We start from the raw sequence: 16,697 nt of genomic DNA on the forward strand, positions 1-16,697 counted from the left end.
TGTATGTGTGTGTGTGTGTGTGTGTGTGTATATATATATATATATACCTGTATATATAATACAATACAATACAAAAAATCATCACATTTTACTACAATTTATATTTTAGTAAATAGTAGATTTTTGAGCAAGTGTGTGTGGAATCCTAACCTTTGGTGTTTAATGTTTAAGGACTCCACATACGTCCATCATCTTGCCATCCCAGTGTCTGGACTTACTCTGAAGACGCGAGTGTTTGCCGCTGTAAAAGCCACCAACCTAGACAGGAGGTAAACTGCAATTACACAAACATATCTTGGGAAAGTATCTTGCAAGGAGGCCCAAATGCAAAACATAGTGCAGACATGATACTGAAACAGTCTAATTGGTGAGTTAACCATGAAATCTGATGGAGGTCAAATGTCTATGGTCTTTGGACTGTGTCACTGCTTTGTTAAAGCACTTCCCTAAATGACCTCCTCTCTTATATCTGATAAATCCAGAACTGGTTTAGCCCATTAAAGGAGGAATGCTGAGTGACTCAATGCCGGCCTTGTTTAGGGCCAGCGATAGGCGCCACTAAAGTGGATGGGAAAGATTATTATGGGTCCTGAGTAGAGATAAGACACATGACTTCTATATGAAACAACAGTGGTTTACTCATATAGGGCCATTTCATATCCAATCTTCCTTGTTTTGTGACTGATTCACGCATGTCACTCCCCACAGGTGGAACGTTCTGATGGACTACTGTTACACGACTCCCTCTGGGAATCCTAATGATGAGCTCCGATACGACCTTTTCTTTGGGTAATTCCATGTTTTCTGGATGTGCTTGCACATATATGTGTGTCTAACTAGAACTGAGGCTGAATGCTAGGTGTGTCTTGTCTCTGGTCCAGCAGATGTGATAAGGACCCGCAGACAACAGTGTTTGAGAATGGGAAGAGCCAGATGGGCCGCTTTTCCTTCGAGGTGTTCCGCTTTGTCAAGCACAAGAACCAGAAAATGTCCACCGTCTTTCTGCACTGTGTGACCAAGCTGTGTCGCTCTGACGACTGCCCCCTGCTCTTGCCTGTAAGGATGGCTGCTTGAGACTAATACCACAGTGAAACTCAGAAAGTGTGTCAACATGTCTGGGTCATATTTTTTGATATTATATATTATATGTTTTGATAACACTTTACTTAAAGCCTTTATGTATAATACATTATAAAGGTATTCATAACGTTGTAATGCATTATATCTTTTCATAAATAATTGTAACCTAAGTTAAAATGCCTAACCTAAGTTTGTTTGTTATATGTTTTAATGCATTATATTTTCTAAAGTTGTAACAATGGAATAGGTAAGTATTATAATGTATTATAACTGTGGTTACAATTATTCATGACTCATGAGATGATTCAAGGCATTATTAGGTGCATTACAAGGCACAATTAATGCAGTAAGACTACTTTTATAATGCATTATATATAAAGGCTTTAAGTAAAGTGTTACCTATGTTTACATTGTGACAATAAGTATATTGTTTTAATTATTCAGTTATTATTATTGCATTATATTATTATTATTATTACTACTATTACTACTACTACTACTACTACTACTACTGCTGCTGCTACTTCTGCTGCTGCTACTACTACCAGGAAAGATTATTTCTTAAAAAAAAAATATATATAAAATGTGCATAAGTTTGGGGTCAGTAATTTTATATATAAATTTTTTTTAAAGAAGCATCTTCTGCTTACCATTTATTTGATCAACAATACAGTAAAACAGTAATATTGTAAAGTATTAATACAATTTAAAGTAACTATTTTCTATTTTTGATTATTTAAAAAATATCTAATTTGTTCATGTGATAGCAAAGTATAATTTTCTTCAGTGTCACATGATCCTTCAGAAATTATTCTAATACGATGATTTGGTGCTCAAAAAACATTTATTATTATTAGCAATGTTGAAAACAGTTGTGCTGCTCAGTATTTTGGAAGAAATCGTGATACACATTTTTATTTCTAGAATCTTTGAATCTATTGATGGTATATTTGATTTTCATTTAGAAAAACAAAGAAACAAAACTTAACAGCAATCAAAAAAATAAACATTACAGTAATGCAAAACAATTATGTGAAAAATATTAAACTGTAAATGTGTCATGGTAGTATTGGTTTTACTGCCTTTAGTTTATGCTCATGCTGAGAATATAATAAGAGTCACCATCCCATCAATAATAGGAATTAAAAACAGTCTAGTGAAAGTAATAAGAATTTACAAGGAAAACACTTTTAGTTCTGAAAGTTTTAGTTCTGGTTGTAATAATATGCTTCGTTTTATGTTATTAAAAGCAAATAAACTTTAGGCTGGAACTGTGTTTATGACTCACAAATATTGTCATCCTGACAGATCTGTGGTAAGAGGAAGAAAAGGAACGTGTCGGAAAGAACTGCTGTGGCCTCTGACAATGCGGTCATGACTGCCGGGCCCATCATCACCCGAAGTGGTACGATATGAACTGTAATGTAGTGTTTATGTAGCTCATCTTGGTAGCACATGATTTCAACAACGCTCATTTTCAATTTTCATATTGAGCCTGTTATGTGACATGATTTAGCACTTTAAGGCAATAAGTGTGCTTCTCTTACTAAAACAATTTTCATCTGTCCACAGATGAAACTCCCACCAATAATTCCCAGCTAGGTAAGCCTTGCTTTGACCTTTTAAAAGGAAGCTAAATCCTTCTTTCTCAGAACTGTAGCTTTTCTGATGGAGGATAAAAGCATGCTTTACTTCCTCCCAGACAATATAGAGGAATTTGTTTTCCTCAAAGGATCTAGCGGCTTAAAACCGTGACCAAAATAACGATGATTCGGAGGGTTTCCGACAGAGAGAAGTTAATAGAGGGTAGAAGCAGGTGGTGTTATCAAGAAATGAATAAGAGGATTGAAAGAAAGAGCGTGCGATAGAGTTTGAACGGTGGGTTATGTATTGTAAGAAGTCTTCCTAACACTCTGTGTATGTGTGTGTGTGTGTTTTTCAGCACAGTTAAACAGCCCTCCATTCAAAATTAATTCAGTGACGAGCGCCTTGATTTCTGCCATCGCGATCCTCGCCGTTATGAGCATATGTTTCTTCATCCTGTCTCTGTCACTGCTGAGAGGAAAATATATGCCACCAACACCTCTGTCAGGAACCCACAACCCAGCGTTCAGCTAAACGCACACACACGGCTGTTCGGTCAGCTAAACAATACAGCAATACCTGTGTGCGGAGCTCTTCGGTTACACACAATCATAAAGTACAGGGAAATAATATCATAATGTCACTCTACACAGCCTTTAGCTATACACAGATGCCTATTTTTGGTCACAAAGCATGAATACTTCATTCTTATCACTGTAAATTTACATAACACACAATCCTAAACCATAAGAGGCTGAACTCTGATTGGAAATGATTCTCACACACACAATATAATCAGGAATAACGGCATTAAAAGATGCACTCAGTAATTTTTCCTCATTAAAATGTTTTACAGATGAAAAAATTTAATTTTGACTAAATCATGTATACTCATGTGAGATTCTTAGTCATACTGGTAGACCAAACAAATTTGGGGGCTGCCATGTTGAGATCACATGACCAGCTGAATAATACTGACTTAATGGACAATTTCACGAATGAAATTAGTTAGTCATGGCTAATAACGCATTTCTAAAACTGAAAACATCTGATTTTGCATAATTCTGCATCCACACCACTAGGTGTCAGTATAAGTCCAAGAAGACTCACCCAACAAAAATTTACAAATGCACTTTTAGGCCCGAAAAAATGGTCTATGCATGTACATGAAGGCAGATGCTTCTGGCTACGATAGACTGTGCAACGCAAATGCGTTTTCTCATCATTGCCACAAGTGGCGCTATATCTAAAACGGTCTGCTTTTATGATCAGAGTTCTCTTTCAGGTCAACTACTGTTATGGCGGAGCAACAGTTTAACCAAAATCTTGATCTAAGTCACTCTTGATAACAACTCAGCTTAACACATCGGTTTAAAGGCCAAATGTCATGTACTTGCGTAAAGCATATTTCTGGCTGTAAAGGGATAGTTTTCATTTTTACGTCGTTCCCAACTTATTTTAATTGATTTGAAACAAAGGAGATATTTTGAAAAATGTTTCTAGTGTTTTTATTAGGAGTGTAACGGTACACAGATGTCACGATTCGGTACGTACCTCGGTTCGGGGGTCACGGTTCGATACGATTTTGGTTCAACAAGAAAAAAACAACAAATCTACTATGCTAGGTTTCTTTTCATTTATTTTGAACAATCAGTAGTACAAATTACAATTTTTTCCACCTAGATGTGAAAATACTAAATATTATATTAAATTATGTTATATATATAAAATCTGCAGTACATATATACATACAAGGAATAAATTCTTGAAATATATTTGATTTAGTTAACAGATAAACAAGGGGAAAAAACTGTGCGACACCTAACGGAGCTTATATATGCTGAGTTTCAGTTCATTTTTGTGATGCACTTAATTTGTTCAAATAAAGGAAACTCAAATGTCAGAAAGTGACATCCTATTTGTTTTCTTTATTTTACAAGAGCACAATGTTTTGTCCTGTAGACCTTTTACAGTGATGCATTATTAATAAGACAATAAATGACGGAGTGTTTTAAGTTGATTCTGCTGGTATAAGATACAGTTAAAGTAATCGCGCCGGCGCACACAGACACATATCAGTTCCAGCTAACTTGACAGCGCAGTTGGTACTTTATAAAAATAAAATACAGTGAACCAAACATCAGCACGCCCGCCTCTGTGTCACCGTTGGAACGCGACTGAAGTACAAAGCCTATAATTTACATAATAAATAATTGTTTTGCATTCAGATACATCGCAAATATGGAAATATTATGGAATATTTGAATTTGCGCCGAATGAGAGAGGTAGGATACACGAGCACAAAGCTCCATTTCGCAAACAGTTGAGTGCGCAAGCCTTTAAAGTATACTCCTTTGTCAGTGAGAGACACGTTCAGAATCAGCACACGGTCACTGTCTAGTAAGTGTGCAACTCATGGCATTCGCTGTTCTTCTGCTGGCGGTTATCAAACAGCGTTGCATTACTGCAGGCGCCCCCTTCTGGATTGAGGGTGAATTGCCTGTATTCGTTGTAAGGCCTCATGCACCAAACCGAGATGTCCGTACCGTGACGGTTCGCTACGAATGCATGTATCGTTACACCCATATTTTTTATCCATAAAGTCATATGCTGTTGTTTTGGACCCCATTGTATGGGAAAACAACAGTTGAAATATATTTCAAAATATCTTCTTTTATGTTCAGCAAAGGAAAGAAAGTCACACAGGTTTGGAATCTACAGAAGCTTAATTTTTAGATGAACTATCCCACCATTTATTTCATACTTTTAGACGTGACTGTTACACCACTACACGACAGCCCCACAATTTGTTTCTGTCAAACCTGAAACACTAAAATGATACATTGAAAGTGATCGTAGTTACACAGTGTAACACAAACATGAATAAATATGTTGTTTTTACAAACCTTATTTAATTGCACTTGTAAATGAACTGATCAACAGAGCAGCGGACTGTTTTTTTACTTGTATTTAATTTGAAATGTCAATTGATCCGGATCTGTTGGTGCAGTGTAACTTAAAGTTAATACCTCAACCCCTTGCTTCATTATTGCAGGGTTTAAGATCAGTTACATGAAGAACATAAGCAAAGGTATCTAATAGACCTGCCTAACACATATTTCTAGTTCAGTAAGAATATTAGAGGCTATAGGACGGAAAGTGAGGAGTCTATTCATCACAACAGCACAAAGGATCATGGGACACCGGTGATTCAGAGTACATTACTCTCTGCAATAATTAGTTTGAGTTACAAGAGCTGAGAAAGAGACCATAGGGAACGAATTTAATTAAGTCGAACAGCAACCTAGATCACTATGCTATGTGATTGAGGTGGATGAGAAGACTATTTAAGATATTTTTAGTTTTAATTAATTGTATTTGTTTTTACTCATTAGTATTCATGTGCCTCAGTGATACCCACTGAACAGTAATGAGTCTTAGCTCTTAGTTTCACATACTCTAATATTTAGTATTAGCTTTTCTCTTTTATTTTTATTAAAGATATTTCAACGGAGTTTATGTCCAAGATAATTTAATTAAATTTAACAACCCATGTTATTATCCCCCAAACACGCATTTGTATTACTTTGTAGATTTTCCTTTCCTCTTTTTTAACAATAAAGTAAATCAGATGCGTGTCTGAATATTTTGTTTGCAGATTTTCCTGTAGTAATTACAAAACCCACAGGGATCACAATCCATTACTCAGTTCTATTATATTCAATGCTGTCTTGTTGAAGAAAGCAGGCTTTTAAAGCTTTTCACAATGATAGTAATCACCATGACGCCAGCTAAACAAAGAGCATGTATTCTTATCAGACCTTTGAAGATGTCCAGGCTTATTATCTGTGACATCAGTGACAAATATTAATGGGATTGTGGCAGAATAAATGAATGGCTCAATTTAATCTGAAGAATTCTGGGTACAGAAGGGCAAGGGATGGGACCCACAATGTCTTCTCTGGATATGAAAAACAAACAATCCATCAGAGGATAATTCCTCCTCTCCTGAGCTGAGTTGTAAAGGCAAAGACATCAGAACTCTCAGGGAAAAAAAACATATATTAATACCATGATAATCATTTAGATACCATAGTATATATATATATATATATATATATATCAAAGCATAATGATATTTCCTTCTAAAAACTATTACTGTACCATTTTACCGTCAATGTGCTTTATGTAAGAGTATTATAGTATTGGTTTCAAAGCTGCATGGTTTCTATAGTGACATATAAGTATACCCTTCTTAAATAAAAATCCACCTTTGTTCCTGACATGAATTTCCTGATCTGACAATCTCCTCATCTGCTATAAAGAAGGGTTGAGTGTCAGCATAGAATATAAGGATTAGCTCTTTTGATTTGGAAGTGACCTAAAAGCACAAACCCCGAATCATACAAGCTCAGCACTTTGACACAGAAAGTGCAATTCTAAATCGTAATGACAGAAAAAATGTGTTAAAAGGAGTTTTATAAATTACATAAAGCAATATATATATATATATTCATCCCACTAAGAACGAAAAGAAAAAAAACGCTGAAACAAAGTGATTAGTTTGGAGCTTAAAGCAGAGCCCTCTCATTACAGAGTAATCCACTGACCTTTTCACACCACTACCAGTGTTTATGAAACGTGCCCTGTTTTTGGACCTCTAGATATATGTGATAGCAGCATTAGTTTACTCGGACAACTGTTTAAAGAAAAAGGCACAGCTTATGTGATCAGAGATCTCTGACTTGACTAAAAATTTACAATTAGAAACCAGATTGCAAATAAAGCAGGTATAAGAATGGTTGGTGTATAAGCATCAAGTGACCTAATAAGCACTAATTGGGAACATCTGGTATTATTAGTATCTTTTTTCAGGTGTCAAGCTATCAACCAAACTAAACACAGTAAGTGACTCAAGACTCGATTGAGATATTACTGTGAATGGATGAGTCAAAACAAAGCCCAGGAGTCCACTGTGATGTGTATAATGAATGTTTTACTCACCCCTGTAATCATGTTGTCTGATTTCTGATCTATTTATTTAGTTATCTAATAATGCCCAGTGGGCTTAATTTATGAAATGCTGGCAGAATGAATTTTCTGTGTAAACAGTTTGCCAAATCATTCTTATGTAATTTGTTGCAACAGTTTTGTCTACATACCTGTATGAGAAATTAACATACAAAAAGCACAAATACACATATTTTATGTTAGATAGATAGATTGTTGTTTTTCATTATAGAACTTAATATATTATGGAAACAATTATTAAATTTTATTTAATATAAACCCTGAAAGCCTTCTACAGTTTCAGGTTTTGTTAATATAATATTCAGTATATTTCAACTGATATGTCAAGAGTAGTTTCCTTTATCGTTTCGAAGAAATCAGACAACAATGGCTAAAACAGTTATGTGGTTTTCGGGGAACACCTTGTCCAGAGAAAACAATGTTACCATGGAAACTGACAATCCATGAAAAACAGAGATAAACAACAACACAAAATTACTCAGCTGCCTACCCCTGTCAGGTTTTCAATCAAAACGGTCACATCCTTAAGACTCCCTTCGGTCAATCATGTGTGTTTGCTTTATCATCCTTATTTATTGTGTTGCTAGGATTACCTTTGGATCAACATAAAGATCCCTGACATTTCATACAGTGTTAAACTAAGTTGAAAAGAGCCATTGCTGCATTGTCTCTACTCCTCGGGGGCACGACACTTACTCCGTGAGGTCTTGTATTAAGATGCCAAGGATATCCATGTTTAAGTAAGTAGACAAAGAAACCAGGCCATTGTCACCTGCATATCTTTGAAGGCCCATGTTGTGTAGAGTTTAAGCAAGTGCCTTCAGGCGGTCAACTATGGGACTTTATTCACAAAAGGGCTGGTCCCAAACAGTGGACACACCAAACCTCTCTGACCTTATTTCACTCCCATCCCACAAAAGAAAGCGCTCTATAAAGGGACTCCACAGTTCACAAGATCTCACAGGCAGAGGATTCCCAAACCAACCGCAAACATGATCCAAGGTGCGTACGTGTCCTAGGACGTGTAACTGTGGGATATGCGCTAAGCTCCTGGATATACCGATGGTGACAAGCTGATTTTGATTATGGTGTATTTTCTTCCATGAACAGGTTCGCGTTCAGCAAACAACAGGAAAGATATTCTCCTCAACATTTTCCTCTTCCTCCTAGCTACAAAATTCGATAAAAGCTTTCCGTTAACACTGAGTGACTGCGGATCAGAGTACAGACGTCCAGGTATAGTTTTCATTTCTGATTGAATCACACAGAAATTAATTGCTTGTTTACATCATAAAAATATCAGAATTATTTGAATTAGCTTATTTTGATGTATGTCTTTGGGTGTTTTCAAGCTTGTGTTTCTGTCCAATTTGATTAACTTGGAAAACTTTTATTCGATTCAGTTGTTTTTTGCCTCAAGTAAGAGTTCGTACAGTTTTTTGCGCAACTAATCTGGTCGTTCTTGTCACGACAGAGTACACAGACATCTCTGTAGACTGTGGAACGGAGTACATCAATCTGGCCATCAAATTCTGTCCTGTCATATACACCGGCTACAACGAATCAGAGTTAATTCTCAACAACATCTTGAATAACCCAGACTGCCATGCGACCCTCGATACTACCGTTTTACCTCCCGTGGCCCGATTTAGGTTCCCGATTAACTCAACCAATGCCTGCGGCAGCAACTTTGTTGTGAGTAATAGCTATAAATCAAAGTAAATCATATAACTTAACTTATTATTCAAAGTCAAAACTAAATGGTCAGTCTGTTTTTATGGCAATAAATACAATTAATTCCTAACGTTTCACCACAGACAATAAGGAGTATAGGGACAGGCGTATTCTCAGACTTCTCCAACATCGAGACGGTCAACATCAGTGGAATTATACGATCGAAAGACATCACAACAGGCACTGTGACGTATAACGCTGAGCTGAAGTACTACTACTCGTGCGCCTATCCTCTGGAGTACCTGATCAACAACACTCAAGTGGATGTGTAAGTGCTTATTTTCTCTCATGGTATAGCATACCAGGTCTAAGATCCATTTACTGAGGATAAAAGAACAAAACTCGCTGGGGAATAAGCGTCTTGGTGTAGTATCACTTTCTAAGAACACGTTAAATTCAATTGGTCCATCCCTGTTGTTGTCCTCAAGGGACAGGAAGACGATATCATATTCCCAACAGAGAGACACAGATACACACGTCTAGTCTCAGAGTTGTCCACATTGAGTAATTGTGGGCAGTTTCAGCTAGACTTTAACCTAGTTATGCCTTCTCACAGGTCGGCCTCCTCGATTGCAGTAAAAGACAACAATGGCAGTTTCATCAGCACTCTGAATCTCAGACTCTTCAGTGTAAGTCTTTCCCTAAACTGGACCAACATGCATCTATAGATCAGATCAGCTAGAGACATACACAAAAATAAAATATTCATTTATCTGAATTTCTTTTCATTTCTCAGGACATGAACTACACCCAGCCTCTTGTCATGCCTCCCCTCGGTATTGAGCTGAGGACTAATGTGTTTGTGCAAGTGGAGGCCACCAACTTGACCTCCCAGTAAGACCTGTTACGTTGAGTATCATTATGGCAATAAATGAATCAATTTTGCATTAAAGTCGACGATTGTTATGTATTTCACAGGTACTTTGTGCTGCTGGACAGATGCTATGCCTCCATTTCCACCTTCCCCACCACCAGGAGCTACTTCAACCTCTTTGTGCCGTAAGTTTAATCATAAAATATTATTCGATTTTTGTTGTATTTTAACCCAAAAAGTACTGTGCCTTTACTATGGTACTTTGATCTATACTATGGGCATGTTACATTACCACTGCACCATGTATGTAAGCTTGTTTATAAAACTCTAAAATCTGTCTGATAGTATTTGGTGGGCCTGAGAGAGAATAATTTGCTATTTGATGATTTGTTTGATCAGTTGCGGCAGTGATCGGCTCACTAAAATGCTGGTGAATGGGGAGATGCAAATTGCTCGGTTCTCGTTTTCAGCCTTCCGCTTCACAGAGCAGCAGAACCAGACAGTATCAACATACTACCTGCACTGCATTACAAGACTCTGTGAAATATCAACCTGCAGTACATTTAGGGTAAAAACATTCAACTTATAATTCGCTTTCATATTACTTGTCCTTGAATTAGCTAATTATAATTTATATAAGCTAAGCCTAGGCAAATTAGAAACACCTTTTGGCTTGGGATGGGTATGTTTTGTTTTTTTCTGTCATTGTCCATATACATTGGTTTTGCCAAGCTTTGCTATTTTGGGGGGATTTTTGAACAAAAAAAAAGCAACATATACATTCAGTTCACCTACCCAGAGACAAACACTGGCCAAGACACTTTTTAGACTCACCATGCTCTATGGCTCTTTCCACAGCAATGTGGCCAACGAAAAAGGAGAGACGTTGTGCCTTTGACCACCACTCCTTCTCCAAATGGAGTCACAGACAGCAGAACCATCACATCACCAGCCATCGTCATACGTGCAGAAAATGGTACGTTCTTTCCCCTTTGTGAAAACAAAATGAATTATTGATCTCCAACACTGCTGAGATTTAAGTTCCAGATCTGATTTTATTCTGTTTATTTCATTTCAGTGGTGGCAACAAAAGAGGAAGGTGAGCTTAAACTGTTTCACATATAAAGCATGTAATATTTGTCCAGATTCACTTCATATTTTCCAGTGTTGGGGAATCATTTCCTGAATGTAGCAATGTTAACTAAGTTAACTAAATACTAATTTATTGAAACAAACATAGGCAACAATCAAGCACTCTCTTGTAGAATGTTCATTTTAGTGAATCAGTTTTTTCAGATGAATCATCTAAATGAACTAGTTCAAAAAGAAAAAAATCATCAATTCAAGTCTGTGTGAGGCATTATGTATCTTTTTACAGATAAACATACAGTACTGCTGTCTATCACTGTTTTTGACACTGTATTCTAGTTTTGTTGTTGTAAGTTATTTTTTGAGCCAAATAATTTGATTATTTTAAATAAAAAAAATATTTAAATTATTATTAAATTATTTAAATGAATTTACTATATGAATATGAATTTTCACTAGCCATTACTCCAGTCTTCAGTGTCACATTTTGATTTGCTGATTTGGTGCTCAAGACACATTTCTTATTAATATCAATGTTGAAAACAATTGTGCTGCTTAATATTTTTGATGAAATGATGCATTTTACTTCAGGATTCTTTGATGAATAGAAGGTTCAAAAGAATAGTATTTTTTTAAATAGAAATCGTAACATTTTTGACCCATTTATTGCCGAATAAAACGGAAACTTTAAAACGAAACTTTTGAATAGTAGTGTAGTTCGCTACTTTAGTTTGTAGCTTACATTCAATTCTAACCTCATATGTCCTTGTTTTGCAGAAGTCACAATCAGCACGAAAACACCTTCAGACTCCTCTGTGGGTCTCGGCGTGGCTGTGGGCATCCTGGCATTTGCCTGCATCATGATCGTAGGAATGGGAGCAGTTTTCTACAAGAGACACTGGCACAACGCACCTTCAAAAATGCCCCGGTGAGCTGAGACACCCTGCTCCAAGAGAGGACTGCCGGTCCCCGCCGGGACGATCTCTCACCGCTGGAGGGCTGAGCAGGGCTCAGCGTAGAACTGTTTCGGACATCTTGATCTTTTCTATAGTGTTTCTTGGTGAATAATCATAGCACAATGTGGTTTAGAAGAGCAACAGTGCACTACATCAGCTCTACACCTTAAACTTGTGTTTAAGTGTAGCATGGACCTGGGAATACATGTTAAAAGCACAACCAAAGCAGAGCTTTAATCCTTAGTTTATATATAAGGCAATATGAATTCTCTGTGATTTTGTGTTTTCGAATTGAAGTGCATTAAAAATACTGACCCATCAAATGAATCCAATCCGAATGTGTGCGGAGGGTTTGGAGCTCTTCAAGACAGTCCCTAATACCTTCTAAAATGTTATATGTTATTTATTAAAGACTACTCTTTCTGCTTAACCCTCATGCAATTTTGACACCCCCATATCTAAAGACTACTCATGCACAGCCCAAAACATCCCTGCATTTACAATGAAACTTATGACTTTTAAATCAACACATTTAAAGCAATAGCAGAGTTAGATTAGAGATTCCTTCTGCGTGTTCAACTTCATAAATAAAGAAATGGAAATGAAAGCAATTTCGAATGAGAGTGAGCCGAAGGAGAGTGCAGCAAAGCGTTGATTTTTAGATCTGAAGTTATGTTCTTGGCTCTGCACTTTGTATCTTTAGAATTCCTATGGCAGGCTGAGCTCTTAAAAGTAGATGTATATTTGTGATTCATCCATTAATGCATGCTTCATATGAATAAAGGCTGCTGGTACAAGAACAAATCACTGTCCTCTTGAGTGGATTCTTACTTAGTAGCATAAAATCATGACATCTGCAATGGAAATGGAATTAGATTGCTTGAAAATAGCATTTGGGCCTTTTAAAACTATTATACACACTTAAAATGTGACAGAGGTGAGTGTAAAAAGTTGTAAAGGTAGAAAATACCTATTTAAAAGTTGTCTATATGCTGAAAATAGGCACCTAACTAAAGTGGGTCATGCAAATTCATTCAGAAAAAGGGGATTTTTGGGTGCCACCATTGCAATATAACTAAAGTGGGTCATGCAAATTCATTCAGAAAAAGGGGATTTTTGGGTGCCACCATTGCAATATAACTAAAGTGGGTCATGCAAATTCATTCAGAAAAAGGGGATTTTTGGGTGCCACCATTGTAATATTAGTATGGAAATGTGAATTGAAATCTGATCACAGTCTAATATCATTTTACTGTGACCTGCCAAATTAACTAATGCCTGACCTGTATATTGTCAGGTGTCTTTACCGCTATGATTAACCTAAATTCATTGTTCTCATTGTTTAGGGAGTCTTAAAGGGTTAGTTCACCCAAAAATGAAAATTCTGTCATTAATTACTCACCCTCATGTTGTTCGAAACCCGTAAGACCTTCGTTCATCTTCGGAACACAATTGAAGATATTTTTGATGAAATATGAGGGCTCTCTGACCCTCCCATAGACAGCAAGGTAACTACCACGTTCAAGGTCCAGAAAAGTACCAAGATGATCGACAAAGTAGTCCGTGTGACATCAGTAGTTCAACTGTAAAGTTACGAAGCTACGAGAATACTTTTTTGCGCAAAGAAAACTAAAATAACGACTTTATTCCACATTTTCGTCTCTACTGCGTCACTTTGGACGAGCGTTCACGACAGTACCATGACGTGAGCGTGTGGCGACGCTGACCCAGATCCGGCGTGATGACGTCATTACGCCGGATCTGAATAAAGTCGTTACACGTTTTCATGTCTGACGCCTGAAACTGCTCTCACAGCCACGCTGGAGAAAACGTGATCTTATGCTGCACTCCCTATAAATACCTCACATAATTATCGCCAAATTACACAAAATGATCAATCAACCATTCACTTCATTCAGTTTTTGTTTTGTTTTGAGGTCATGATTGGGACAGAAACCCTGTTGAGTCTTCAGTGTGCAAGACGCCCAGAGGGGGAAAGGACAGATTCGCAGACGGATACAGCACAGAAGTAGGGCACATGATGATTCATACTGTCAGATGTTGAACTAGGCCATCATTTTGTGGCTCTCTTTAAGTCTCTTTGTTTCTTTTTCACATTGTTTTGCAAGCATCGCTTCAAATATTTCAACGCCCCACATTCTGACTCACCCGCAAAGGGTACAGTGGTTTTCCAAAGAAATGTATCATGAAAATATAATAGATATTTTATTTTTAGGATTTATTAATCCAGTTTTTATCTGCAGTGTCCTACATAGCACACAGCAGCTGCAGGAAATTTACTGTAAGAAATACAGTAACACAACTCATATCCGCATATTTTGATAACTGATAATGTTAATATACCAATCAATTTAAACAACTAAAGTAGGTCATAGACAAGAACGGTGGCTGATAAATATGTATAGACAGAGTACAGTTATATCCACGCCAACACAAAACACCATTAGGGTAACACTAAAATAATCCAATAAACTGAATACAACATACTGTAAAACAAATTTGCTGTCTGAAGTCTGTTAACATTTCCACCGCACATTATGAAGTAACTTTTATTTTACGAAATAAACCATTTTAACAACATTTTACTGTAAGAGTTTATGTATTATTTTGTTAAATATAGTATACACTTCATATCATAAATGATCATATTTTTTTACATATTTATATATTTACATATTTTGCAGTATTTTAAGATCAAAACTTAAGATAAATTTCAAGTTAAAAATTGTATTTAATTCACATTAAATAAAATAAACAATACTGTAAACGAAGTGCATTAAAAGTGTAATGTTTTGTTTTGTTAAATATACCTTTTATTCATAAACTATATGGTAACTCAATTTTGTTTACATATATCTATGTTAATGACCATTAAGATCAAAACTATTTTTTGTGTAAATGGTATAAACTTAAAGTTAACCAATTAGCATTTTTATATTCACCCACCAAATGTTAAAATTATAAATATGCATATTTCCATTGATGACTGGGAAAAGTACAATTGAATTGAATTGAATTTATCCAATAAAGTATGTAAAATGACAATGCCACTAAATAGATCAAAGTTCTTTTTCTTTTCTTTTATAAAGCTTTCCAATCTTGTTAAGGTTTTAAGATTTACCCACAGTAACATTGTCCTTTCATCTCCACCTTTGTTTCAAGCGCTCAAGACAATAGGATGGAATTTCCTATTGAGGAAAGCTTATTCATTATTCAAAGGCCCTGCTTCACAGGAGTCATACCCAGTTATTAATGATAGAATGAGTGGGTGAGAGGAGGACTGAAGAAGCAGAGTAATGAAGGAGGCAGAGGAGAAAGAGGGCTGTGCTTTGAACCTCACTGCAGGAGCGCTGTAAAAGCTTCAAAGCTCTGTGGCTTGAAGGAGACCTGCAGACCGAACACACATAAGGGCTACAGAGAGCTCTGAGCCCAAACCTGCTCAGTAATCCTGTATGCCTCTCTTAAAACCTCTTACAACAACGGGATATTCCTTCTGTCTAAAGACCACCAGCAGAGAAATATGCTCAGGTCACGGTCACACCTGTAGACTCACAAATAAGAGGGCTTCACTGAAAATAAAGGGCTTCCATTAGAAAGCGTTTCACAATGAAACACTTTGTTCTTGAGGAAAGTAACTTTTGGTCCTAACTGTGATGGAGAGGCAGCCTTTATCTCCTATGAAGTTTTGATTGAGTGCCTTTGACTAGTGCTCTAGTTTAGTATCCTTCAAAACCACAAGATATCAAAGGCAAATCATTTCAGAAAGTCTTTTTACAAATTGCATTGAACTGCAAACATCAACAACCTTTCAATTTTTTTTAAACCTTGGAAATAGATCAAACTAGAAAGTTCAAACTAGACTGATTTTATACTGCTTTTTAAAGAAAATTCTTGTAAAATGTATTAAACAGTGTTAGTAATATTTTACCATGTAATTATTATAAATAAATAAAAATATTTAAACATTATTATGATTATTGTGTTTTATTTTATTTTAAAAAGTGAATTAAAATACATTATTTTATATATAATATTATCATTATTTAAATTAAAATGTATTTATTTAAATAATTACAAATAAAGTCATAATAAATTTACAAAATAAATTGATTATAATACAAATACTATATATTGATCACTGTTAGTATTATTTTCATTATCATTATAGGCAGCTTACTATTATTATCATCATCATCTTTTTATTTTATTTAAATATTTGTAAACATATTTAAATATTTAAAATAGTGTAGAAAATACATTATTATTATATGCGTATAAAGTAATTATTATTATTTTAAATAGTAAAATAAATATATTGTTATAATATTAATAGTATCATTTTATCGAAATGAGTGTATTTAAATGTTTTTCTAATTAAAATGGATGAA

At 35.7% G+C, this 16,697-nt stretch overlaps 2 protein-coding genes across 5 annotated transcripts in view; both read left to right on the forward strand.

The window, feature by feature from the left end:
- LOC107747018 (zona pellucida-like domain-containing protein 1) overlaps positions 1 to 4,139 on the forward strand; it is a 13,124-nt gene extending 8,985 nt beyond the window's left edge. For 3 of the 4 annotated variants that reach the window (XM_016561425.1, XM_016561424.1, XM_016561427.1), the window contains 6 exons: positions 172 to 269; positions 709 to 789; positions 882 to 1,056; positions 2,389 to 2,485; positions 2,653 to 2,682; positions 3,023 to 4,139. In XM_016561425.1, the coding sequence (XP_016416911.1) occupies positions 172 to 269; positions 709 to 789; positions 882 to 1,056; positions 2,389 to 2,485; positions 2,653 to 2,682; positions 3,023 to 3,198 (657 nt within the window). In that variant the 3' untranslated portion in view covers positions 3,199 to 4,139. The remainder of the gene's footprint in view (positions 1 to 171; positions 270 to 708; positions 790 to 881; positions 1,057 to 2,388; positions 2,486 to 2,652; positions 2,683 to 3,022) is intronic. The other variant, XM_016561426.1, reaches the window with a different exon arrangement.
- A 4,510-nt stretch (positions 4,140 to 8,649) lies between these two features.
- Positions 8,650 to 13,092, forward strand: LOC107747051 (zona pellucida-like domain-containing protein 1). Its single transcript, XM_016561466.1, has 11 exons — positions 8,650 to 8,697; positions 8,806 to 8,931; positions 9,170 to 9,390; positions 9,513 to 9,697; positions 9,986 to 10,058; positions 10,166 to 10,263; positions 10,348 to 10,428; positions 10,643 to 10,811; positions 11,102 to 11,219; positions 11,322 to 11,342; positions 12,110 to 13,092. Exons 1-11 carry the CDS (start codon positions 8,688 to 8,690, stop codon positions 12,262 to 12,264), a joined length of 1,257 nt encoding a protein of 418 aa, XP_016416952.1. The 5' UTR covers positions 8,650 to 8,687; the 3' UTR covers positions 12,265 to 13,092.
- Positions 13,093 to 16,697: the final 3,605 nt, after the last annotated feature.

The sequence above is a fragment of the Sinocyclocheilus rhinocerous genome, unplaced genomic scaffold (genome assembly GCF_001515625.1).
Source record: "Sinocyclocheilus rhinocerous isolate Xijiao unplaced genomic scaffold, SAMN03320098_v1.1 scaffold708, whole genome shotgun sequence".
Classification (NCBI taxonomy): Eukaryota; Metazoa; Chordata; class Actinopteri; order Cypriniformes; family Cyprinidae; genus Sinocyclocheilus; species Sinocyclocheilus rhinocerous.